Genomic DNA, 27,832 nt, shown 5'->3' on the forward strand with positions numbered 1-27,832 from the left:
CCGACGGGCAAACGTCTGATGTGAAGCCTGTGGTTAATCCACCAGAGTCAATAAAAACCAACATGTAACATTAGCTGGTTTACTGACTTCAGCTACGCAATTAATTATGTCTAATTAGCTGAGAATGTCTAATTATACTGGGGTACAAAGAAAAAAAAAAGAACATTTCTATTCAGAACATTTCCATTTATTTTATTTTCCATAATCTGTCTGCTCCCAACCGCCTGGATTTGGAAAACAATTCTAAAATCAGGTTTGCAAAACAATGTGCAACAATTTTGCCAACAATCCGATCTAAACGTCTACATGCCCAGTGCAGAGTATTTTAAAATGCCTTCCGCCTTCATGTTCAACCCCTCCAGTGTGGAGGGGTCCATGTTAAATAAAAGCAGCCCAACTGGCTGTCTTTAGCATCCAATGCAATACTTTCCACAGGATTATGCAGTGTGTCTGTGGGACGTTGTGTCCACTTAGACCAAAGAGCACTTCTGAGGTCAGATAGATAGACAGGTAAGTAGGTAGATAGATAGATAGATAGATAGATAGATAGATAGATAGATAGATAGATAGATAGATAGATAGATAGATAGATAGATAGATAGGCAGGCAGGCAGGCAGGCAGGCAGACAGGCAGGCAGGCAGGCAGGCAGGCAGGCAGGTAGATAGATCAGGGGCAGGGCATTGGACAAGCCAGTGGAGTTTCTTCACATCAAACTCATACAACCATGTATTTTCTGAATTTGTGCAAAGGAACACAACTGTGCTAGAGCAGTAAAGAGGGTTAAGGGCCTTGCTGAGGGGCCGACAGTGACAACTTGGTGGTGTGTGGCTTGAACCGACAACCCTTTGAAAATTAGCCCAGTACCTTAACCACTGAGCTATCACGGTCCTACGAATAAACCTATGACTAAATGAACTGCCCAGCTGGCATAGTTCCTCTCACCCTGTCAATAAGTTTTTTTGTGCAAAATAAACAAAATTGTGCCTGAAAGGCCAAATATGAACCCTGAGTGCTTGTTTCTGTTATATATCATCATTTTCTGCACTCCATTTGTGTTAAAATACACAAAAACACCCACAGTTATAAAACAAGGTGATATTTTAGTCTTTCCCAAAATAATAGTCCCTTGCCCATCGCCAATCTTCAAATCTTTGTCCCACATATATGAGTGGAGATGCAAGCTGTAAATTTAAGTGCAATTCTAGCTCTAGCGCTGTCGCTGGCTCTCGTGACTGCTGGCTCTCAGGAGAGCGGGCTGAGGAGCTGCACTGCACAATCCCACTGCAGTTCCCATGTGCCTTTGCATCAGGCAGCTCCTCCCTAAAGCAAGCAATTACAGCGGGTGCCAAGGGTGACGGCTGCAGGCAAGGCCGGGCCTATTAGTCACTCTGTCGCACTGGGGCTCAGAGCAGCCAAATCTCACTATATATCTCTCTCTCACACACACACACAGTGTGTGCGGAGCTTAGCTGTGACTTTAACAGGGTCCTGCGCCACACATCTCCACATCGCTGTGACCTTGCTCGACCTCAATCTGCAATAAACAGTCCGTGTATGAGATCTGGCGGAGGGTAGGGGCAGGTACTCACCCGTTTGTTGTCGACGGGGCTGTGGTAGAACTGTGAGATCACCTGCTTGCTGTTCTCCTTCCCGCTGGGCAGCGTAAACCTGTCCGATATGTGGTTGAAGGTGGTCCCGTAATCATAAGATGCATAAACCTGTGTACAAAGCAAATGTGGCATTTATTTAGAAACTTATATTTATAAACGAGGGATGTTCAAAAAGTTTCCGCACTTTATTACACAGCTTTGGCTCACAATAACAGATCTGAAACATCACCGATAAGAAATTTGCTGTACTGTCGTTCAATTTTGGCCTTGTCTACACTTCTCCATGTTTATGAGGGACCCGCATCCCCCTCTAAAGGAACTCAAACTCCTCCAAACTCCTCAAAATACAAAAATCATGCTGGCCTACATCATCCGCCCTCCCCCCTTCACTCCCGTTCTGTTATGCTGAACTCCCCACTGATGTAAACATACCCTGGTCAAAAGTACGACTCTCTATCCTCCAGGGTTTTGCATGTGTGCCATCGGACAGGATGCCAAAATCCAAAACGCTGATCCAAGATAAACACCCAGTCTGTTACTAGCCAGTTCCAGCAGAACATAATACTCGGTGCAGATCAGATGGAAGACAGGGTTCTGCTGATTGTTTGACATGATTTAGAAAGATCTCATCGTATTGCGGGGAGGAACAGATGGAGCGTTTTGATCCGGCGGGCTATGATAGCAGTAGAATACGCTCTCGGAGCGCTAGGGTTCTTCGGCGTGCCAAATTACTATGATTTCCTGTCAGGGAATTGTGGAACTATTATAAGAGTGATGCAGAGTTTCTGCACTTGGACAGCAGGGCTCAATGAGGACATCATGGTGCTTAAATTGTCCATCAGGAACGACTGTATATGACATGCCAAGAACGAAGGACCCACGCCCCCTCCGACACGTGGGCAGCAGCCGTATGCATCTTATCACCTACACTTTGACGAGTGCAATGCAGCTCAGCATTGTGTACGGAGAGACACACCCTGACAGCACTCTTTTCTCATCTCTGTGCAGGCGCCATCAATCAGCCAGCAGAGGTCGTAATTGCACCAGTCATGGGAGAGAGACCCCATCTTAGTCCCGCCCATATCTGAACAACAGGCCAATCGTTGTTTATGTGGCCGCTCAGCCTTAGTCGGCAGGCAGAGCTGAGATTCGATACGATGTATTCGAGATCCCAGCTCTGGTTCCAGCGTGTGTTTTTACCGCTGCGCCACCTGAGCGGCCGCACTGACGTCTTTTTAAGGCCATTTATGGCTCTGTTTAGGGCCACTTGAAATCAGTTGTTTAGCATCGGTACTTATCTCAGGTCTGACTGATGGCTGGAGTCTGGGATTTGATTCGAGGAAACTCATCAAGTGATGTGATTGGCTGACCTTTGGCTTTTTATCCAAAGCAGTATTGTGACAGTCTACTGTCTAAGCAGTTGATGGTTGAGGGCCTTGCTCAAATCCCCAGCTGTGCTATCGGCCGGTCAGGCATCTACAAACAAACACGACTGGCCCGGTGATGAATTGACATCCTGTCAGGGGTGTGTTATTGCACTGTGCCCAGTGAATCCACGTGAACCGGACCCACCGCAACCCTGATCAGGATAAAGCAGTGGTAAAATATGAAAATGAAATTGTCTTGATATAGCCGGAGCTGAGGAGAATGAACGGCAGCCAGTTTGGATGGTAGGTGGACGGCAGTGAGCTTGTCACTACAGTAAATGAAAGAAGCTACTCAGGTGCAGTAAACAGGCAGTGTTAGGAGTGAGAGGGCACGCCGACGTGCCAACTTCAAACACATTCACACTCTCACCGAGCTGCTCTTTGGGTCTGCGGCTCCGACGCTGTCTCTTGCCAAGGCCACGATGACGTTGCTCTTCTCTCCAGCCCAGTGCACGACCATCTGGTTATGAGAGTCATTCAGGTTAGCCTGGTGGGAAAAAAACAAAAACAACAGCTGTCTTACTAGTGGCCTAAACAAACAGGCTATGCATTAGGACGGGACGTTATCATATTAGTAAAAACAATCTTCCCATATAAACAGCTGACTGAGTACAGGTGGAACACTCGTATTTAGTTTTATTGACTAGAAAGTTTTTTTTTTTCTGTTAGTTCTCATCTTGTTAAAATAATGCATGGGTTGTAGTTAGGGCTGCCTCGATACTACTTTTTTATGTCTGATACAGATACCGATACTGAAAATTGAGTATCTGTTGATACAGATACCAATCCGATACCGTCACTTCTCCTCTTAAACAACTAAGCAGTAATAATACATGTCTCAATGTGCCATGGGTAAAATAGCTATCTAAATAACGACGCTCAAACTGCGAAACAAATATTCTACAGGAATAAATACAGAAGCTACAACATCACACTTCTGCAAAACTGCTGTTTTTATTTTCACTTCTACACACAGAACATTTAGCAGCATTTTTGGCTTGTTTAACAGCAGCATCACCGTACAAACATTTCAAATCAAATTTTATGAAGTGCAACTTTATCTGTATTTAACAAATAAATTATCATTTCAATATGAAATTCTAGATCTGTCAACTACCAAGTCTACACCTTAAAGAGGCAGCGAAGAAATTACAAAATAAATAATAAAAGATATTATTTATAAACAATAAAAATTAAACAATTAAATAATAAAAAATAAACAGATGTATCTATCTTGTCCCAGCTTGGAGATCTCTCACATCCTCAACCATTAATCCATTAGTGTTATGAAATAAAACAAACTACACTGTTTCCCATTTAGCCACAGACGTCCTCTTCATAATCCAGCATAATCCAGGTTTTTAATAAGCGCGCTTTGGTTTTTAATCATCTAAAAATGTGACAGAACAAGTCTGCGTCAATTCTAATTGGTCCATCACGTTTCATTGACATCCACATCTTCCAATTGTAGATTCTTTGACGACACGCCGTAAAACAGTGTTTTTAGTTGTGGCAGTAGTAGATGATTTTTTAAAATGCTAAAAGTTTAAATAGATTAGTGTGTTTTAATTTCTGAATGGCCTTATTTACATTAAGTGTTATTTACATTAAGTGTTATTTACATTAAGTGTTATTTACATTAAGCAACAGTATCGGATCGGATTACACGTTTTTTTCCTTCCGATATCCGATCCAGTGATTTGGGCCAATATCGGACCAATACCGTGCCAGCCCTAGTTGTAGCAACAGATGATTGTTCCTGCTGGTTTCAGGTCCTCCTGCAACCTTGTGCCAGTGACTGCTGGCTTCTCTAAGTTTAAATTAGCGTATCTCTTTTAGGTACGTTCACTTTTATCAAAGCAGTAGGTTCATTATAGTCAAGACCAAATATCCACATTGATTTAGATACTGTAGATGCCATAATATTAATAATAACATCACCCAACCAACTAACAGCAAAATCAAGAGTGGTTTTCAACTCTATTCTACAGATTTCCTGAATCTCTTTACAATATTATGTGCGGTAGATGGTGAAAACCCCAAATTATTTCCAATATTTCATTGAGAAATTTTCTTCTTAAACTGACTGACAGTTTTTCCACAATGTTTGGCACAAAGTGGTGAGCCATGACCCATCTTTGCTTGCTGAGGATCTTTGGTTGATCTTCCTTTTATACCCAGTCATGGTACCCTCATCTTTTACCAGTTCAATAGAATGAACAAATCAGAGATTCTTGTTCCTATAGCATTATACACAAAGTCCCAACTTTTCCACATATGGGGTTTGTGTTCTAAAAAGGGCTTTCACACACACACACACACATACACACATACACACACACACTTTTCCCATTTCCTTCAGTTTTACTAAACAATAAGCTGCATCATTACAAATGCTAAAGACAAAATGGCTCTCTGGCAGCGTTCCTGACCACCTGCTGTATCTGTTTCTGCTGCTGCAATGCAGGTGTGCATCTGATTTATTACACCCAGAGCCTGACCCTACGCGTGAACACATCGCAAGGTTGCAAGACACTTACAAGCCTATTTACAACACAAACTAGACTACAGGCCACTACAATGTGACTGGTCACTAAGGGTCAAGGGGACACGATTTGTTGAGAGCATATACTTTGGTCGTACAGTGTACGTTCCTGGCATGTGTCAGATGTGCATCAACGCCACTCACATACACACAAATATCCAGTAGGTATAAAGTTTTGACAGAACATACTGTCATGTGATCATACATCAGCCAATCAGAGACGGAGATTTCATTGCTCAGGTCATTTATGAAAATGTAGCGGCTTGATGTATTTCCTATTTATTTGTATATATAATTTTTTGCTCTCATATAAACCACCACCCCGACCTTTGGTTGCTTTGACCACCCCCATGCTGCCCACGTTTCAGCTGTGGTAAGCGCCCTGTTCTTACTTACTATTTTTAATATCATTTGGTATGTAGCAGGTGGTTTGCGACACGATCTTGCCACTGATTGGGGAAAAATAAACCTCAGCCACAGCCACACCCGCCATGCAGATCAATGCGCTTTTTCATTAGAGGCCCGAGAGAATCCATGTGAACCGTCTGATCTCTGGATCACGACACAGACAGGATGTTAGCAGTCTGAGACTGGGCTAAAGGCTTCGTGAATAACAGTACACCCTTTGACCAGACGTGTCCAATTCAAATCTTTATTACCCGACTCAGAGGCGTGACAGGGCAGTAAATCCCGCCGGCGTTAAAGGCAAGGCCAGAGCAGCGGTCCTGAACACCTCTACCCGAAGACTGATGGGCTCACTGAGGTGGAACCCGCTGCCAGCTGTTCGAGTCACATTGTAAGTGAAATCTAGCGGAGCTCTTGCAGGTAGGTTCACTTTCATCAGAAGAGGCGGATCATTATAGTGGAGAACAAACGTCCACATTTATATAGATACTTTAGATGCACAACATATTAATAATAATTTTTTTTATTACTTTATTTTTAGCAACCGCTTTTTCTTGGTAATGAAAATCCACTGCAGGGCTTCAGTCATCCTACTCTTAGACATAGCCCATTAAATCTGCGTAGTCACCCAACAGTCTGAAAGCACCGCTGAGATTCAAACCCAAACTCGAATCTGAATCTAACATTTACATTTGCATTTAGCAGACGCTTTTTATCCAAAGCGACTTACAGTTATGACAGTATACAATCTAAGCAATTGAGGGTTAGGGGCCTTGCTCAAGGGCCCAACAGTGGCAACCTGGCAGTGGTGAGGCTTGAACCGGCAACCATCTGATTACTGGCCCAGTACCTTAACCGCATTAACTAGCATTATAGACTTATAATAATAATAATAATAATAATAAATTTTAATTTCATTTCACTGTCATGTTTTACCATTGCTTCATCCTAATCAGGGTCCCGGTGGGTCCATTTCCCCCAGGACTCACATGTTTTTGGATTTTTTTGCCGCATTCTGTGTAGCAACCCATAAGCAACAATTATGCCAAGAGCAAAGTCGCTCAGATCATGACGGGATGATGGTGGCTTGGTGGGTAGCACTGTCGCCTCACAGCAAGAAGGTCCTGGGTTTGATGCGTGGATTTCCTATGGAAGCTCCGGTTTCCTCCTATAGTCCAAAGACGTGCAAGTGAGGTGAATTAGAGATACAAAATTGTCCATGACTGACTGTGTTTGACATTAACACTTGAGCGGATCGATCCTATGTAACCAGTAACTACATGTACTGTCGTAAATTTAACCATAGTGGTGTAAAACATGGTTTAATGTGCTATGTTATCGTAACGTGATGAGACAGTGCGGCAGTGTTTCTAATAAACTGGCCAGCGAGTGTTTATGCACATACCCTTCAAGTGCAAGAAGCTGCAATCCACCCTGTACTGATCTCATTTTGGTGCCAGGAGCACCAGAAGTGATTATTTATCCAGACAGTCTGCAGATCTTGCTCACGTGAGCACTAATCAGTCTGCACCATTATATAAAAACAGCTCTTTGACCTTGCAACATCGGGTACTATCACGGTAAGCTCACGGTCACTGAGAAGCTGGGACATCAGCCGCTCAAGGAAGCGCATGTGAAGGTTTACGGTGCTTTTTAAACGAGTGCAGAACCAGCCAGCGCTGCGAGCATTTAGCCGTCGGAGATGATGACATCATCTCTGCAGTACCGATCTTCTGGCCAGCAGTTCCATTTGCACAAAACCAAAAACTCCATCCTAATAAATAAGTAAAAAGCTTCGTGTTTAATATCGTTCAGTGAAGCGCTGGGAGGACGGGGAGCACTTCAGGTTTTATTAGACGTCTGGTGTAGATTACTGCCGGCGTAGCGGCTTTATTAATGATATAATGGGCAGGTGGACGTTTCCTGAGGCGGCGTTTCATGCCTGCGAGGCTGACGGTGATTTTGCTTTAGTGGTGACTCATTGTGTTCGACACATTTGGGAAAGCAGCCTGGTTATGAAGTGAGAAGACACGAGCCCACAGTGAGCATACTGCTCAAACCGGTTCTTCTCACTCTTCCCAGCAGGAACAAAACAAAAGCTCCCCTCCTCCCACCAAGCTCTGATTAAAACACACCTCTGATAAAGTGAGTTCCCATCATTCATGCAACACTTCCTCCTTTTGATAAAGTAACAATAGAGCATCATTTTCATTCATCTTTGTCTTCATTAAATCTAGTGATCGATCACGCAGTCCTCGCTGGAAAGGCCCTGATGTCCGACTACGCTGCCCAGACTTGAGATTAAAATCTGCAGAATGTGTCACATGATTTGGGTTTGAAGGTGGTTGCGAAAAAAAGGTGGTGTCCATATTCAGCCGGGATCATACGAGACAATTTACGGCTCTTGAACGCTAACCACAACATTACGAAGACATCAACAGCACACAACACAACAGTGTTTCTAATTAGTGCACGTTCAAACAGCTCAGTTACACAATGTAGGATGCGGTTTGAGACACAGCCTGAAAGTCACCAGTCAGAAAGTGTCCACAAATAAGTCAAAAATCACCAGATCACCTGCACATTTTATGTCTAGGTAAAGTTGTGTCTTGCTAGTGAGAGGAACAACACAGTGAAAATTTAGATAATTGAGAAATTGAGACACCTCGAGAAGGGAATCAAAATATTCATTGTAAAACTTAGTGTGTATACTAAAGTTTGAGACATCTTTATGTGTTTACTGGGTCAAACTTTTCCCATGTTGGGCCACGCTCAAACGTCAGCATTGTTCAAACTCAAAATATTCAATAACATTTCGCAAATTTGCTGCTTTGCAAAGACTAATAACTGGCAAAACCTCATTTAGCAGCAATAATGTTTCCTATAGTATAACGCTGTAAATTCTGCTGACCCACTATGGCTGGGGTCCAGGGGTTGAATCCCCAGTGGTGCTTTTGGGCATCTATATACAGACATGACTGGCTTTGTCTGTGGGCTGGATGGCTGAGTGTCTGCAGTGGATTGCATTTCTTATTATTTTGATCCTAAACACAGATTTACACATCTATTGGTGTTTTTTTTTATCTCCTTCGGCATTAAGTGCTGTGCTTTTAGTGTGATCTTTGCAGAATTGTCACTCCTAGATAGAGTATGTATTTTTCTCAAAAATACTTTTACACCCTCACTCACTCACTTTCTTAACCATTTATCCAATTAGGGTCGGGAAGGGGGGAGTGCTGGAGCCTATCCCAGCTTTTCAATGGGTGCAAGGCACACAGTAACACCCTGGACGAGGTGCCAGTCCATTGCAAGACAGACACACACACACCCACACACCCATTCACCTATAGGGCAATTCAGTGTCTCCAATTAACCTGACTGCATGATTTTGGATTGTGGGAGGAAACCCGGAGCCCACGCAGACACGGGGAGAACATGCAAACTTCACACAGAAACCCAGGACCTTCTTGCTGTGAGGCGACAGTGCTATCCACTGAGCCACTGTGCCGCCCCTTTTACACCCTGCACTATTTATTTGATGAGTAATAAAAGTAAAAATCCAGGTAATCTGCACACAGTTTAGTCTTCAAATAAATTCAGTTCCAGTTTGTGGTGAAGATCCTTATCCAGCCAGTTCAGTAAAGCTTCCAGATCTTGAGTACACAAACTTTCTAGTCTAAGTAACATTGATTACAGTGCGCGGCACCATGTGCATGATCAACTAATCAAACCTTTCAAACAGACCCGTCTCTGTTCTTATCATTAATTATTAGCTTGTGTGGGTACAAAACCGTTCGTTTCGTTGTTTTGAAAAGTCCTTGTCACATTAGTATTCATGACCCTCGAGGAGCAGCTCGCTGTGAGCCTCCTGCAGCCAAAATCAATATCCATTTCCAATCCAATGAAAACAGCTATAGGAGAAACGCAGGGGAATTATGGGCAGAACCGTTTCCAGGGAAATCAGAAATCCTGATATACTCAAAGACCTTCCAGGTTCCAATGGACAGAGGAAGCAGATGAGAAAAATGAAAATTAATTACAAAACGAGATTAGAAAGTCAGATGAAACAGGTCTGGTAGAGATGTCAGGTTTTTTTCAGTTCCTGCATTCATCTGGGCAGCTGCAGCCTAGTGGTTAAGGTGCTGTAAGGTAGCAATCTAAAGGTTGCTGGTTCAAGCCCCACCACTGTCAGGTTGTCACTGTTGGGCCCTTAAGCAAGGTCCTTAATCCTTAATTGCTTAGATTGTATACTGTCACAGTTCAGATTTCTGTATGAAACTAAATGCTAAATGTACTGATGCTAACATTTACGGTAACCAGCAAGTCAAAACAACGTTCAGGTCTGGATGAGTTATTGTCTGTTGCAATACCGACTAACTCTTCATTAATGCCTGGAACAGCGTCGCCTCACTGCTAAAAACAACATTCTTATGAAAGTGACTCCGATAAGAGAAACAGGATCCAACTGAAGTTGCATAATAATAATACTGAGGTCAGTATGACCAGTACTGGATTAACGTGGAGGCTCGGCCAGTAATAAATTCCAGTATCATTACACATTAACTACACATTAAACCACGATCCAGACGAGAAGATTAACTTCTGTTTACAGAGAGTACAACCACAATCAAACACAGGCAAACCTAAATTATCCGCTCAGTTTTACTCGTATATTTTGCTAAAACGTTTGTACTTCTTTCATTTACACCTTAAACAAAACTGGAATAGTGTGTTTACAAATATTTACACATATATTTACTTAACACACACACACACTGAAATAGTGTGTTTACAAGTGTGAATAAATATATTTACCTTACACACACATATTTCAACAAAAAGTATCTTAATAAGCATTAACAAAGATAAATTCAACAAGCAAAATTAACAATAATGTATTTCGAGACCCTGATTAATGACAGTGGTACTTTGTTAGGTCATTGTTGGCAATTCCAGCATAAAAACAGCTACACATGCCATGGAGATTGGCAGGGGTCACGGTTACAGAATCATGCCCGTCTGCATTGCCATAAAGTAACTGCAGAATTAATTTGCTCCAGGTGGAACAACATTTACATTTTCGGCATTTAGCAGACGCTTTTATCTAAAGCAACTTACAGTACTGTGACAGTATATTGTCTAAGCAATTGAGGGTTAAGGGCCTTGCTCAAGGGCCCAACAGTGGCCACCTGGCAGTGGCAGGGCTTCAACCAGCAACCTTTTGGTTACTAGTCCAGTACTCTAACCACTAGGCTATAACTGAACCATTTCTATTTATCACGGCTCCTTCCTCCCAGAGTTGCCAGCTCCTCCTCTGGCAACCTAATTATTTCTGAAACGGTGATGCCAGGTTTGATGCTTGATCTGGTCTGGTTTTTCTCCAGCGAAGGATAATCCTGTTTTCTTTACTTTTCCAGGGAACTCAAATGTTGTCGCGACACCTTTTGGTCACAAGAGAACCATCTTAGATGAGCCAGATGCCTCAGAGTTAGAGTGAAACCCTTTCCAGTTCGGGTCCTGTGTATGGATCCACACTGGGCGCAAGTGGCACCAGTTGAAGAATTGGCAGTCCTGCTTGTTTTCTGTTACAGTTTTTCATTTCTTTATTCTTTTTCTGTCGCAGGCACTCTAAACAGCCTGCTATAATTATTTTTATAGCTTTACCTTTTTTGTTTGTAGCTTTTTAGACACAGTATTGTTCTACCTTGGTTCAGTATCCAGCAAATAAGAAATTTTTTCAATTCTTGTAGAAGCCTGGACTTAAATCTGCCGCCTCAGTGGCAAGGCACGACCCGTTTTCTTACAGCAGCATTGTGGTTCCAGTTTGACCCATTTTCAGCCAATTGTCTTTAATGTCCCAGGGTCCCAAAGGTTTATCTGATGTACCTGCTAATTTCCATACATTCGCCACACGTTTTCAATTGCATTCAAGTCAGTCTGCCACCACCATACTTCGCTGTACAACGTTCATGAAATCATACGCATAACCCATTATTGTTCCAATACAAACTGAGTTATTGCAAAATGTTCTATTTTTGACTTAATTGTCCATTGTTCTGACTGTACATCATTTCTGTGCTTTTTCATTTTTATTAAATTAGTTTTGAGGGGATTGTAGGAATGGAAGTTACTGTAATACAGTACACATTTTTTTTATTGTTCACTGTATAATTGTTGCTTCTGCTGCTTTCAGGTAATCCTGCAACTCTTTTCAAGTGACTGCAGGCTTCTCTCACCTGCCTCATTATGAGTCTGAGAGCATAAGTCTGTCCATAGATGATATGTGTTTGTTCATCTTCTAACTTAAAGAATAATTAAACAACAGGGATAATTTAGGTGTTTGACATGGCTCTGGTGGGTGTTTAATAACTGTGTCTCATTTACTTTTACCAAAATTGCTTAGTTGTTCATCCTTAACCGAGAGGGAATCATATGAACTAGGAGACCTGCTGGGGACAGGCTAGTACATTGTTTACGCTGCTGCGAGGCATCCTGAGGGACGAGTACCCAAGAGAGACCATAATGCAATTTTTTTAAGTCAGTGGTGATAAATAATGACATTTTGAACGTAGAGAGCGACTACACACAAGCTCTTTGTAAGAAACACTTGATAAAGGATTTCCGTTGCACTGTGGTGGTGCGAGTGTTGGGTGTTCTGTGTGTTTACCACCGCTAAAGATGTTCTTCCTGTTTACCTCTGTGCTCAGTGCTGGAGAAAATATACAAAACACGTACGATCTTCTCTCTCTCTCTCTCTGCAGCACTCAACCATGCAGTCAGTTTCATTAAGAAGTTAATTAACCTTAAATATACACATACAGGCTATATTTTCACTCACAGCTACACCCACCAACATTTATCACAGATGCTCGAAAGGCCTCATCTAACCCGTGTATGTTTACATTTATAAAAAAGCTTCCTGCTTGAACGGCTGCATTCTGATCATATTACGTTAATCATGTTAATAATTTGCTTAGGAAATTCCCAACAATTTCCTTGTGACAATCACATGACTGTGCAATCGTTTAACAGAATAAAAAGACGTTTCTTTTAAAAACAGCAGCCGAGCAGCATTCTGAACATTCTGACGGCGCGGACAAGGTAATAGCAGCAGCGCTCGACCTCGCAACACGTGTCCCGATTCAACGTTTATATTCTGAAGTAATCTAGTAGTGTGTGTATCTGTATGTGTATAAACCGATCAATACGCCTGCAATCTACCCAAAGTCCAGAATTCACTACATCAACAATCAAACATTTTACTGACCATAGAAACACACTGGACACACACACACACATTCTACACGCTTAAAAGTGTTTAGAGTCTGAAACTGTTCCTACAGCACTGGAGCTCTATAGTTATCCAGAATTTCTATATTTAGTGTTTGATAAAGTATTAAGGGACAAACAATAAAATATATTTGCTCTATTCACCCTGGGCTTGAAGGACATTAAATTCAGTAAGGTAGCACCTTCTCAAGCTTGAATTATCAATACAATCACAACATTACTTGATTGTTTGCAGTGCAACATAAATTATAAATAATATTTTGTTTACTGATTCTGAAGGTCCATGTTTAAGCCTCCTGTAGGAAGACGTACTTGGTAATGCAATGTTTTTTGGGGTTTTTTTAATGCATTTTCTCCCCATTTTCCCTTCCAATTTAGCACAGTCAATCTGTCTTCTGCTGCTGAGGGATACCCGATCGCATCCAAGGAAAGCATGATGCTGTACACGCCTCGTCCGACATGTGCACAGCCCTTTTCTTCTCGCCCATGCATTCTCTACAGGCGTCTCTTCCGCCAATCCTTACACAGCGTATGAAGATCCCGCCCACACATAGTCCGGCCATCCCACCCTAGCAGATACGGTGGCCAATTGTATGCGGAATGTCCTGCTGCACCCCCTGGGTGCCTGGTAATGCAATGTTAACCCTAAAGCTTCAATAGGCCTGTCGAGTTCCTGGTACCATGAACGACAGCACACATGACGCAAAAGCAACCGCTCATGGATAATACAATTTAAAGAAGGAACAACAGTACAAACAGCAAATGACAACCCGGAGCTACAGGGTATGAATTTTTCTCAAGTTTATTCGCAAGCTGGATTTACTCAACTAGGTCTGTTCCAACCTGTGACTGATTATAGGTTATAAACTGTTAATTACAGTGAATTAGATCCTCAAAACCACAAAGTGGTGTCAATGTGAGAAACATAAAAAAGCAACATTCTTTAAATTTCATAGCATACAAAGAAGGTAATGATAAGTTGTGAACTTTAAGAACAGCTTTGCGGCTTACACAGCAATCAGCACGACTTCCAACCAGCGCATCACCAGTAGAAAGTGTGGTCAAGAAGCGCAAGAAGTCTCAGAGAGACACATTCCAAACTAATCCAATCCTATGAGTTCCATTTTTTAAGTGATACCAATAATAAAGTGCAGAAGATGTTAATACTGATCTGATATTTACATCCTAACATCTGCTTTTAAAGTTGACTCCCCTCAGCAAGACAGTTTTTCCAAATGCAAATCACAAATGTGAACATATTATAATGTCACTAGTAGTAACTTTTAGTCCTGTATCAACTGGACCTATTACAATTCAAAATCAAGCTGAGCTACTGACAATTATTTAAAATGAGCATAACTAAACTTAGATCATTATGTGAACGTGCAGACAGTCCTCAGAATAAGAAAAAAACTATGGACCACCATATCTGAATTGTTATTGTAAGCCAAAACCATAAACTGATGATCAACATGTTAATATTAAGTGAAGCTGTAGCTTAGATATTATTGGTAATTGTCATAGTTGTAGATGGGCTCCCAAATGTCGCAGAAATAAAGATCACCCTGTCATTCAGGGTTTACGAGGTCAAGCTGGAGGCTGCTTGGGTGGGAGAGATGACAGTCCTGTATTCCTTATTAATCATGCAAGCCGGAATTGGGAGGCCTGTTTCATTAATGTATGGGTAAAGACATGGATAATGGATAATAGATAATATAGTGGTAGTGGAGGCTCAGTGATTAAGGTACTGGACTAGTAATCAGAATGTTGCCAAGTTGCCGCTGTTGGGCCCCTGAGTGCGGCCCTTAAATCTCAATTGCTCAGATTGTATTCAGTCATAACTGTAAGTCGCTTTAGATAAAAGCGTCTGCTAAATGACACTTTTATCCAAAGTGGCTTGCTTACAGTACTGGGACAGTATACAGTCTGAGCAATTGAGGGTTAAGGGCCTTGCTCAAGGGCCAAACAGCAGTAACCTGGCAGTGGTGGAGCCCAAACCAGCAACCTTCTTAATACTGGTCCAGTGAGTAAATTCACCCTAATAGAATACAGTAGAATGGAATAGAATAGAACAGAATGCCTTTATTTGTCATATATACATATATAGGTGTACAGTACAATGAAATTCTTTCCTGGCATATCCCAGCTTGTTCGGAAGCTTGGGTCAGAGGGCAGGGTTAGTCTTTGTCGGGCCCCCTGGAGCAGGGAGGGTTAAGGGCCAGTGGCTGAATGGCAGAACTGGGATTTGAACTCCAAAGCTCTACCAACTAGGCTACTACCGTCCCTACCACTAAACGGTCCAGTGGTACCAGTGGCGTAACTACAGGGGGTGCAGGGGGGGCAGGTGCACTGGGGCCCATGGCAGGGAGGGGCCCTCCACAACATGAACTCAACCACCCACCTCACTGCCCCCCCACTGGCTGCACGTATTATGCATGTATTATGGCAAGCCAAACAGGAAATATATAGCAAACACTGATTGCTACCTCCTTGTTTCTACACACATTGTCCATTTTATCAGCTCCACTTACCATATAGAAGCACTTTGTAGTTCTACAATTACTGACTGTAGTCCATCTGTTTCTCTACATACTTTTTTAGTCTGCTTTCACCCTGTTCTTCAATGGTCAGGACCCCCACAGAGCAGGTATTATTTAGCATTCTCAGCACTGCAGTGACACTGACATGGTGGTGGTGTGTTAGTGTGTGTTGTGCTGGTATGAGTGGATCAGACACAGCAGCGCTGCTGGAGTTTTTAAACACCTCACTGTCACTGCTGGACTGAGAATAGTCCACCAACCAAAAATGTCCAGCTAACAGCGCCACGTGGGCAGTGTCCTGTGACCACTGATGAAGGTCTAGAAGATGACCGACTCAAACAGCAGCAATAGATGAGCGATCGTCTCTGACTTTACATCTACAAGGTGGACCAACTAGGTAGGAGTGTCTAATAGAGTGGACAGTGAGTGGACACGGTATTTAAAAACTCCAGCAGCGCTGCTGTATCTGATCCACTCATACCAGCACAACACACACTAACACACCACCACCATGTCAGTGTCACTGCAGTGCTGAGAATGATCCACCACCTAAATAATACCTGCTCTGTGGTGGTCCTGTGGGGGTCCTGACCATTGAAGAACAGGGTGAAAGCAGACTAGAAAAGTATGTAGAGAAACAGATGGACTACAGTCAGTAATTGTAGAACTACAAAGTGCTTCTATATGGTAAGAGAAGCTGATAAAATGGACAGTGAGTGTAGAAACAAGGAGGTGGTTTTAATGTTATGGTTGATCAGTGTATATATAATATATATATATGACATTTGTTGAGGGGGCCCTTTTTTTGCACTGGGGCCCATGAGCTCCTAGTTACGCCACTGAGTGGTACTGTGGATTAACCTGTCTGTGGGTCCAAAATATAACTTGGTGGTCATGATGACAATTCCAAGACTACCAGTCTGTAATTCCAGCTGGTTTAGGGCCAGATTAGCTGTGGATACTGAGATGTTTCCACATGATGGAGCTCAGAATTTCATTGTAGTTTCTGTATTCACTGCGTGTTGATGCTTTTCTGAACAGACCTGGTCTGTCTGATGGTTTGGATGGAACAGATGATCAGATCTGTTGTTCAGGGTGTGCGCTTTAGTGATTAAGGTTAGGTCTATGAGGAGAAGGTCTGCACTGGTCCGATGGCATGCAGAACTCAGAAATCAGGCTCGGACAGCTTAATTAAGCAAGGACTGCAGCATGGAAGATGTTTCCTTTGCTTAATCCGAGCGGGATTAGATATAAGAGAGTAGAATAATCAGATTACCTGTCCGTAGACTCTGGGTAAGGCTGCAGTTTCGGCGGCGCTCCTCCGCGCACGGTGTCGATGCTGGTTCAGACTCTCCTCCGCTCCTCGCTCCTGGATTTCCCCCGTCTGTTCATCCACACTGATGACGGAAAAGCCTCGGTCCTGCTCCAGCAAGAACCTCTGATCCGGGTGAAGCCGCAGTGTGCAGCGAACCGAGCCGGGAATCGAGCAAAATAACACAAACACGGCGCAACAGCCCAGACCAAGCATCTTACGCGTCTGCCCGGCCGCCATGTTTGTTTGTGTGTGTGTGAGTGTGCGTCTGTGTGTGTGCGTGGGTGTGTGTGGTGTGTGTGGTTTTCGGGAACTGTGTGTGTGTGTGTGTGTGTGTGTGTGTGTGTGTGTGTGTAAGAGCGCCTCGAGGGGCACCAGACCATACACACCTTTTGTGTAGTGGGGAATTGTCAAACACACACACACACACACACACACACACTTTATACACACCATGGTGTAAGAGTGAGTTTCACCAAGCAACATGGATCCTGGAAGCCTGAGTTCTATCCTCACATCCAGTCACTGCCAGTGAGGAGTCTGTCTTGTTTTCCTTCAGGTACTCTGGTTTCCTCCCATCCCACAAAACAGTCAGAAGGTGGATTGACTTCTCTAAACACCCCTGAGTGTGAGTTAATGTGTGAGTGTGTGATGCCCTGCAATAATTTGGCGTTCTGTGTAGGGTGTATTTCTGGGTGGTGCCCGATGCTGCATAGCGCTGAGTGATTCCAGGAAAACTGGACCCACTGCAGTCCTGACCAGGATAAATTACTGAGGGTAATGCAGTAAAATAGCCAATCTTGTCTGTATATAGATGCCCAACTGGTCGATTATTATTATTAGTAGTAGTAGTATTATTATTAAGATTAAGATTAAAATTAAGATTATTATTATTATTATTATTAAGATTAAGATTAAGATTAAGATTAAGAATATTACTATTATTAAGATTAAAATTAAGATTATTATTATTATTAAGATTAAGATTACTATTATTATTAAGATTAAGATTAAGATTATTATTAAGATTATTATTATTATTAAGATTAAGATTATTATTATTATTAAGATTATTATTATTATTATTATTATTAATATTAAGATTATTATTATTATTATTATTAAGATTATTATTATTATTATCATTATTATTAGGATTATTATTGTTATTATTATTATTATTATTAGGAATTTTGTTATAATTATTATTATCATTGTAATTATCATTACTATTAGGATTATTATTGTTGTTATTATTTGTTGTTATTGTTATTATTATTATTATTACTATAAGGATTATTAATGTTATTACTGTTATCATTATTAATATTTTTGATTTTATTATTATTTTTATTAAGTTTAGGATTATTACTTTCATTATTATTTGAACTATTATTATTGTTGTTTTTTGTTGTTAAATAATAATAACAATAATACTAACGATAATAATTATTATTATATTTATAATAATGTAATTACATAAAGTTTATAAAAAATAAAATCACTGTTCAAATCAAACTACTACTGTAGTGGTACAATGTTCATTTTTAATCTCTATTTAACCATTTTGTATTTGTATTGTGTTGTATTTAATAAAAAAAAATGCAGTGAAAGCTGTACCAACCCTGTACTTCACTACACACAGTCTGGGACCAAAATATGAAGGTTTTTAAATCCCACCACATTTCCCAGATAGATCGCTCATGTATCTATCTAGCTGAAGGAAACCAGGAAGAATTAATGGAACTCTGATTGATCGGCCTCACCTGTTGAGAATGAGACGAATGGCTAGCTGTTTGACATCTCATATTATTCTTGGCACAGACAGCATTCCTAGTATGAACAAGAGACAAACACGACTACAAAATGGTACAATATAATTTGTCTAAAAATCATGACCACAATTCTTCTCTCTCTCTCTCTGTCTGGTTAATTTGGTTAATTCATTTTATTTTACACACACAACAGTGGAGCCTCTAAAACCCCAAAGAGCAAAGAAGTATCAATGCAAGTCAATGTTAACAAAACACGAGGATTAAGCCTTGTTTTATTTAATATTACACGTTTTAAATCATGCAGTTAAACTAAGTTTTAAGCCATCTTGTTGCTTTCGACTCCTAATTGTCTAATTGTCTAACTTTTGAACGTTGATGCAGAAGTACAGGCAGGAAAAATGAGTTGCAGTGTGTGTTTGTAGATCTAGAGAAAGCTCGTGATGGTATTGTATGAGGAAATGGGAGTGGCAGATTAATAAGTAAGGCTGGTGCAAGATAGATATGTAAGTTATGTATGAGGACAGTGTGCCAGCGGTGAGATGTGCAGTAGGAATGACAGAGAGGTTTGAAGTGAAAGTAGGACTACATCAAGGTTCAGCTGTAAATCTCATCCTGTTTAGACAGGACGAGGTTAGACAGGAGGTTAGACGAGGTTAGACAGGAGTGTCAGTGGCATATGGTTACGGTACTGGGTTAGTAATCAAAAGGTCACTGGTTCAAGCCCCACCATTGCCAGGTTGCCACTGTTGGGCCCTTGAGCAAGGCCCAAAACCATCAATTGCTTGGACAATATACTGTCACAGTACTGTAAGTCGCTTTGGATAAAAGTGTCTGCTAAATGCCTTAAATAAAAATAAGATGTTTGCGGATGACAGTGAGAGGACATGCAGGTGGTTGCGATAACAAAGAAGGATGCTAAGGACAGGGCAAGATCAAGACGAAATGGAAGGAATAGCCAAAAGACAGATAAATGAGTTGGCACCAACCCCCATGATTCAGATCCTTCCAGATTTGTTTATTTATTTGTTTATTTGAATTTTAACGTCATGTTTTACACTTCAGTTACATTCATGACAGAACAGGTAGTTACTCATTACACAAGATTCATCAGTTCACAAGTTTTATATCAAACACAGTCACAGACAATTTTGTATCTCCAGTTCACCTCACTTGCACATCTCTGGACTGTGGGAGGAAACCGGAGCACCCGGAGGAAACCTGCAAACTCCACACAGAAAGGACCAGGACCGCTTCAGCTGAGAATTGAACCCAGGACCTTCTTGCTGTGAGGCGACAGTGCTACCCACTGAGCCACCCTGCCCGCCATTCCAGATGTGATTGTTGTAATAATAATAATATTAATAACAGTAATAATATTAACAATAGTAACAATGATTATAATAATAATAACAGTAACAATAATGATTATAATAATAATAATAAAAATTATAATAATAATAATAATAATACACCTTTTGGTAAACAGTGACATCTAGTGGTAACGCTGCAGGACTGCATGTGCAAACGCAACTCATTATTTATTTATGTTCATAAAGAACCAATTTTACTGTTTTACTGTCATTACACAAGGTAAAATAGCTGTTAATACAAGGTTACCTTGATTAAGGAGGTTTGTTTGTATATATATTTATTTATCTGTAGTGTTAGCTTAGTTTCTTAAGAAAGTAATACATTAAATGAATAAAGACACGTTTTAAAAGTAATAATTGTACACGTAGTTAAACGTAACAACCATATATAGATGATATTAATGTTATATGATTAATTTTAAGTAGTTTCAGTAAACTTTAGGGTGAAAAAGGTGTTTTGTATTTGTAGGAATTTATGATGTGTTGACAGTTGAGTGTTGCTAGTTTCACTTAATTCCTTGGAGTAAACAGCTAACAGTTTAGCCACTGAATTAGCATGTTGCTAACAAACAGAGTAACCGCAATTTTACACAATTTTTTGTTTGTTTGTTTTTCTTTTTAAACATCTTAATTTAGTCAGTGAAGGCGCGTTAGAATGCTGTTTAACATCATATAGGCAAAGTAATGAAGTCGTATGCGAAAGTTCAGGTTGTGGGTGTTTTTGTTGGTTTAAAAATAACAAGAAATAATAAAAAAATAGAAGAAAAACGAACACAGTTTCTACATAAAACAAACTAAATTATGTATCTTAATGCAAAGTAATTAGTAATAACAAAGTAATAAGTGCCATGTTAACTGTGACACATATTTGTCTTTTTTGTTTTACTGTTTAATTGGTAAATTTAACATTAAAAACACTAATTGCTCATTTAAATTTAAATGTGCAGTTTGTTCTCTGCTGAGGATGTGTTTATTAATTTTCTATGTTAAAAATAGTAAAAAACAACATAGAATGGAACTTGACCAGGGTGAGGGGTGTCCAAGGGCCTTCAAAACTTGTTTTTGTTTACTGTTGTGGGCAATTATATATATATATATAAAAAAAAAGGTTAAAAACACTGCCATTAGTATAGACATGTTCGTTGCAATGCAGAAACATTTAGGTGGGCTCTCAAAAGTTCACAATGGCAGGAAAAACTATACAGATCAGTCACCGTTAATATTGCTTTACTATTATTTAGTGTTGTAAAATGTTTTATTGAGTTGTTTTTCATGTTATTAGTGTAAGTTGCCTTGTTGAGCACTAGCTGCCATGGACATTGTGGTTATATGTACAATTTACTAACTTTTGAGTGAAAATTGTCACATTGATTGAAGTCATTTGCTATTTTGTGTAGAAAAATGACTGGTAAAGGTTCACCAATGACACTCAAGGGAGTGGATAACAAAGGGCCTAAAATAAAGGTACCAGAGGTAAGTCATATAGTTTGCATGCACACTAACTGATCCAGACAACGTGCTATCATTGCAACCCTAAGTGAAGCTGAAAGATTTCCAATTTGCATGATTAATTCAGGCTACTTAATTAAATATACTTTACAAATCTGATCAACTTCAAAAACATCTTCTGTTTACCCCAAATTTAGTGCAAAATGTGAGAATTTATACCATATGACAGTAAAAAAGTGGGTACTGGTTAAAATTCAGCTGTTTTATGAATATTTATACAATAGTGCTGACAAATAGTGCTGACAAACAGTGCTTCCCGTCCCAAATCAACTGTATGGAACCAATTTACAGTAGTTTTGATACCCCTGGTTAAACTGTAATTAATTTTTTACAAATTAAATGGTAAATATATTTAATGACCTAAAACATGTGGGATATTCAAGTCTACACATTTTTGGACATATAGTGTATTAAGATAAGATATAGTGTTTCATAAGATGTTCTTTTAAAGGTTGAACATGGAGTTGGGTATTGTGAAAAATCTCCAGCAAAGAAGATGAAGGTGCAGAGTACCAAACTGCCTTCTGTAGAAATGACCGATGGATTTCAAACCGCGTGGTCAGGTACAGCCAATTTCAGCTCTACATACCTAAGCTTAGGTAAATGTTCATTTTTGTCATTTATTATAGAATATACACAAACATAGGTAAGTGTGTTTTAAACAGGTTCTTAAACATCAAATCCCTGGAATTGTGACCAGGTTAAATACTTAATAAATACGTAAATATATTATACACACACTATATGTAATACATGCACTATGAAATGTGTGTTCACCTCAATTGTAGATGCTGTGAGAGAGATAAATCACCTGTTCACAAAATACTCCGAAGTCCTAAGGTAAGTGCTTAGACACATGATTAACATGTTTGTACAGCACCAATTTAGAAATATTATTTTACAAATATTAATCTACAGTTAATGTTAAAAGTTTATATACAGCTGTAAGGACATATACACTCACTGGCTATTTTATTACCAAGTACCATACTGGTTAGGTTTCCTTTGCTCTCAGAGAGACATTTCTTGTTGGATATATAATTTTAAACCCTGAAGTTGCTTTCTGTGTTTAAATGTTTAGAGAGAGAGCCGCGATCGATGCAGCCCAGGTGGAGGAGCTGGGAAACATCCTCACCGAGGCTATAAGCTTAGAGTCCCAGCTCAAGGAGAAGAAGGAACATCTGAGACGCTCCTTGGCTATTATCTCAGACAAACTACAGGGATAGAAACAGTAGATGAACGACATGTTCAAATAAAACAGATGTAAATAAAAAGATGGAATTTACTCAGTGAGGGGAAATAAAAATCTGTTGTTTTCGTTATTCAATACACATACAATTCCTATATTCACCTGGTTTCATTATGAAGGTAGTACTGTTCTTTGAGAAGCCTTTATATAACAAAGAAGCAATTGTGCTTCAATTCTCAGGTTCTTAGAAACAAAATGATTAAACAACACGTACAAAAAAGCTAAAGAGCCACAGCAAACACCTTTATCATCCCTGTCAGTTCAATAACTCCAATTCAACATTTAATCAGAAACTACAATGCAACCATTTCACAACACTCCTCTGCTTAAATAAATTTTAAAAAAGTTTTAAAAGCACTTAAACAAATCTGAACATTTTGGAGCAATGTGTTCAGGTCAGACATAACTAAAATAAAACTCTTTGGCAGTAATTTAGCCCTTCATGTTTGGAACAAGAAGAGTTGCATGTATGATCCCAGTCTAGAAATGGCTAGCAGTTGAAACACAGTTACAGTTCTAATTTCTTACTGTAAAAGTCATGAAGCTGTCACTACCCACAACTAATCTGTGACAAGATACTAATTACAGCGACTTCTGATTTTTAAAATGTGTGAATACGCTTTTTTCTAAAATGCATGCTGTGTAAAATGTATATTTGCAGAGGAAGTTTATTAAATAACAAAGGTACTCAATCATTTCCCCTCACTGTGATTTTATTGGTGATTCGTTTGAAAGTTACTCGGTAAAGAATACTCTAATTTAACTTGCTGCAACATCTGACGTTTTCAAATTAACACTGAAAACAATACAAGTTTGATTGTTATGTATTTAATGTTGTATGTACTGTTATTGTTACAAAATTAAAATCCAGGACTTGCTTAATTTGTTCTGTACATATTGTATTCTGTTCACCTTGATTTTCTATTTTACAAATAATAAAGAAATGAATAATATGAGAAAAATATTGTGATTTATTCAGTTCTATCGAGACACATCAGGCCTGATGTAATGCATAATCTAACTGAAAATAAACCAGACAGTCCACAGAATTGAGTTTATTTCAGGAAGGTTCAAGACGAAACCATCTTGTGCGTTTAACACTGAGTGACACTGTGGCACACAAAGAACATCCTGTTTTCCTTCTAAAAATCATTCTAATTCATCTGAACAGAGAACAAAGCTTTTCATTTCATTTAAAACCCAAATTAGGGCCGAGTAAGCTGGGATTAAGTGCACCGCTTCGATCACTTTGATCAATAGGATTTAAATGTGTTAACTGCATGTAGAAAAAATAATCCAACACACACATAAGCACAGGGGGCAGATTACAAGGTGTTGCCATTATACTGCAAAATAATGATACCTTATTTATACATAACATTTGGTAAGATGAGGCAGAGTTAAGGCCGTACATGCATGCATAACATGAAAAATGATAAATGCTGAACTGAACAAAGACCATGCAAAATACTGATATTGACCTTGCAATAAAAGGATGGAAATAATTGAATAATTAAGGCTGGTGCTGGTTAAAATGCCTGCAAATAAGCTAACCTTTTCAGACACAAAAAAAGGTGGTTGTTGAGCATTATTAGAACCATATAACCGTACAAGTCATGACTTGTTAATAATGATCCAAATGAAGAATATAAACATCCTGTAATCAGCCCTGCATATATGCAGTCATAAATTATGCAGGAACAGAGATCCCAATGAATCGTCAGCAATAATAAACACAAATCATTGTGTCAACATTATATATTTATAGAATTTACATTGAACCAACACGTGTGTACAATCAGCTGGGCAACGACATGGACGGCTCCAGGAGCCGAACCACTTTCCCGACCCTTGATGACAGTCCGTCTATTTACTCCAGAGCAGAGCCACTGCTTTACAAATCCCTACATCATGGTAATTGAAGTAGCAGAGACCCGCAAAGGTGACGGTGGACAGAAGGAAGAGGCCGGCTTTGGCTGCCTTGACCTTCGCGTCTCCGTGAACGTAGTCCGTCACAGCCTGGCCCAAACCCCTGAGGAAGAAATCCTACAGTCAGGATTAACTGAACAACAAGCTGAATCAACATACAGGAGGACAGAACAACCGGAGCTGGATCTTACAGTTTTCAGGTTAGCCTCTTTAAGAAAAAAGAAACCTTACCAGTGACCATGCAGAGTAAGTGCTGCAGCGAGAGAGTAGTCCATGGCCGCGCCGGGGTAGAAATAGGCGATAGGGCCCAAGCCTAAAAGGGCTACACTCACTGCCCGCTCTCCTGTCCAGTGCCGGGAGGCAGCATTGGACGCAGAACCTGCTTTAAGACACAAATCAGTGTTTTAATGAGCTGTAAAACTGTGCCAGACTAAAGCAGTCACGTTGTGGTTACCATTGAACAAGACCATAAAGAGAATAAAAATACCATTAATGGGACAGTGGTGACTCAGTGGTTAAGGTACAGGGCTAGAAGGTTCAGAAGGTTGCAGGTTCAAGCCTCACCACTGTCAAGTCACCACTGTTGGGCCCTGAGCAAGGCCCTTAACCCTCAATTGCTCAAACTGTATTCAGTCATAATTGTAAGATGCTCTGGATAAAAGCATCCACTTAATGCCAGAAATGTCTTGATTTCAATATACTTAATTTTCTTTGTCCACTCAGTCAGCCTGTGCCAGTTACACTATGCCCATATTGGCCAAGTGGAGCATTCTCACACCGCCCACTCTGGCTATTTTAACAGTAGGTTTCATTTTTTACTTACCATAATGAGATGGTGTTGCATGGATCTTAGCACTGAACACATATGGATGATCCTGGTCCTTTTTAAGTGCCGTCACAGGTCTGACAAGAGAAGAACTGGGGAGTAACAGAGCTGTGGAAAACAGAAAAGCACCCAAATGTGAATCAAACTAAACAAGACAGACGGTTTTCTACTTTACACCACAAATGGAATTTTTCAGTAACTTAACGTCAAGAAGCGAACATATTTCACAGTAAATGGGAAACAAAGTATTCAACCACTTTTGTGATCAAACTGACTTCAAGTACAAATATCCACCTCACATTTACACTTCTGCTGGGACTCAGGGCTCAAATCTCCAGCTATGTTATCGGCCAGTAGGATGTCCACATACGGACATGAGGATAAAGTGGCGGTGAACAATGAACATGCAATGTAAGAAAAAAGTTTTCAGACACCATTAAAATGTATTATCTGATCCCAAAGAACACAATACCCACAGTTAAGTATGGAGGTGGGACGTTATGGGACCATTACACATCATCAAATAAAACATGAATGAAGCGATGATGCAAACAGAATAATTTACATCTGAAGAAAAGATGGACATTACAACAAACCCAAACAACATTGGTTTATCATGTAACAATTGAATGGGCATCACCCCAGACTTCTTATACCAACTGTCAAGCATGATTAGGTCAGCATGGGCACCCTGACTGGTCTGTGGCTATGCAGCCCCATACACAACAAACTGTGATGCTCTGTGTATTCTGACACCTTTCTATCAGAACCAGCATTAACTTCTACAGCAGTTTGAGCTACAGTAGCTCGTCTGTTGGATCGGACCACACGGGCCAGCCTTCGCTCCCCATGTGCATCAATGAGCCTTGGCTTATATATACACACCGATCAGCCATAACATTAAAACCACCTCCTTGTTTCTACACTCACTGTCCATTTTACATACCTTTTTAGCCTGCTTTCACCCTGTTCTTCAATGGTCAGGACCACTACAGAGCAGATATTATTTAGGTGGTGGATCACTCAGCACTGCAGTGACACTGACTTGGTGGTGGTGTGTTATAGTGTGTTGTGCTGATCAGTATGAGTGGATCAGACACAGCAGCGCTGCTGGAGTTTTTAAATACCGTGTCCACTCACTGTCCACTCTGTTAGACACTCCTACCTAGTTGGTCCACCTTGTAGATGTAAAGTCAGAGACGATCGCTCATCTATTGCTGCTGTTTGAGTCGGTCATCTTCTAGACCTTCATCAGTGGTCACAGGACGCTGCCCACGGGGCGCTGTTGGCTGGATATATTTGGTTTGTGGACTATTCTCAGTCCAGCAGTGACAGTGAGGTGTTTAAAAACTCCAGCAGCGCGGCTGTGTCTGATCCACTCATACCAGCACAACACACACTAACACACCACCACCATGTCAGTGTCACTGCAGTGCTGAGAATGATCCACCACCTAAATAATACCTGCTCTGTGGTGGTACTGTGGGGGTCCTGACCATTGAAGAACAGGGTGAAAGAGGGCTAACAAAGCACGCAGAGAAACAGATGGACTACAGTCAGTAATTGTAGAACTACAAAGTGCTTCTATATGGTAAGTGGAGCTGATAAAATGGACAGTGAGTGTACTACATATAGCAACCTGGTGTATGTTGTTGTCACTGATGTTTGTGGTTTGTTTATAGATGTTATTAAGGAACACTCGGCTGTCATTTATGCCCCGAACAATAAAACAGAATTAAAAGATGCTGCACTTAATCTGCTTTACATTTGCTCTTTAGCATCCATGCTAACATGTAGCAACACGGGCTAACCAGAGAGGAACGTGATCCCGATTCCAGAGAAAATAACCCACATTAAATTCTGTACACATCCTCAAACACTAACATGTTCCTTAAACAAAATAACAAGTAGAGCAGATTTAAAGTGAAGTACTCACGCCTGAATCCTCTGTTACACACGGAGCTAATCCTCACCAGCGCCGCCATAGCAAGCACAAACAACCAAGGTCACTCAGCTTCACCCGGAACCGCTTCCACCCAGCAGC

The 27,832-nt window shown here is 40.4% G+C and overlaps 2 protein-coding genes across 3 annotated transcripts in view; both read right to left on the reverse strand.

The window, feature by feature from the left end:
- The window catches only part of sorl1 (sortilin-related receptor, L(DLR class) A repeats containing), a 58,549-nt gene extending 41,152 nt beyond the window's left edge, over nucleotides 1–17,397 (reverse strand). Inside the window, exons 1-3 of the mRNA XM_063016250.1 lie at nucleotides 17,095–17,397; nucleotides 3,409–3,525; nucleotides 1,591–1,719 (exon numbers count right to left, since the gene is read on the reverse strand). Coding sequence (XP_062872320.1) covers nucleotides 1,591–1,719; nucleotides 3,409–3,525; nucleotides 17,095–17,370 — 522 coding nt within the window. The 5' untranslated portion in view covers nucleotides 17,371–17,397. The remainder of the gene's footprint in view (nucleotides 1–1,590; nucleotides 1,720–3,408; nucleotides 3,526–17,094) is intronic.
- A 6,676-nt stretch (nucleotides 17,398–24,073) lies between these two features.
- Nucleotides 24,074–27,810, reverse strand: sdhdb (succinate dehydrogenase complex, subunit D, integral membrane protein b). 2 transcript variants are annotated; one of them, XM_063017100.1, is made up of 4 exons: nucleotides 27,725–27,810; nucleotides 25,786–25,896; nucleotides 25,194–25,341; nucleotides 24,074–25,065 (listed from the first exon to the last, which is right to left on the reverse strand). In XM_063017100.1, exons 1-4 carry the CDS (start codon nucleotides 27,771–27,773, stop codon nucleotides 24,900–24,902), a joined length of 474 nt encoding a protein of 157 aa, XP_062873170.1. In that variant the 5' UTR covers nucleotides 27,774–27,810; the 3' UTR covers nucleotides 24,074–24,899. The 2 variants fall into 2 exon arrangements, with proteins under 2 accessions (XP_062873170.1, XP_062873168.1); XM_063017098.1 differs by having other exon boundaries at nucleotides 25,194–25,344.
- Between the last annotated feature and the right edge of the window lie 22 nt (nucleotides 27,811–27,832).

This window comes from Trichomycterus rosablanca, chromosome 20, assembly GCF_030014385.1.
Source record: "Trichomycterus rosablanca isolate fTriRos1 chromosome 20, fTriRos1.hap1, whole genome shotgun sequence".
In the NCBI taxonomy this organism is placed as follows: domain Eukaryota; kingdom Metazoa; phylum Chordata; class Actinopteri; order Siluriformes; family Trichomycteridae; genus Trichomycterus; species Trichomycterus rosablanca.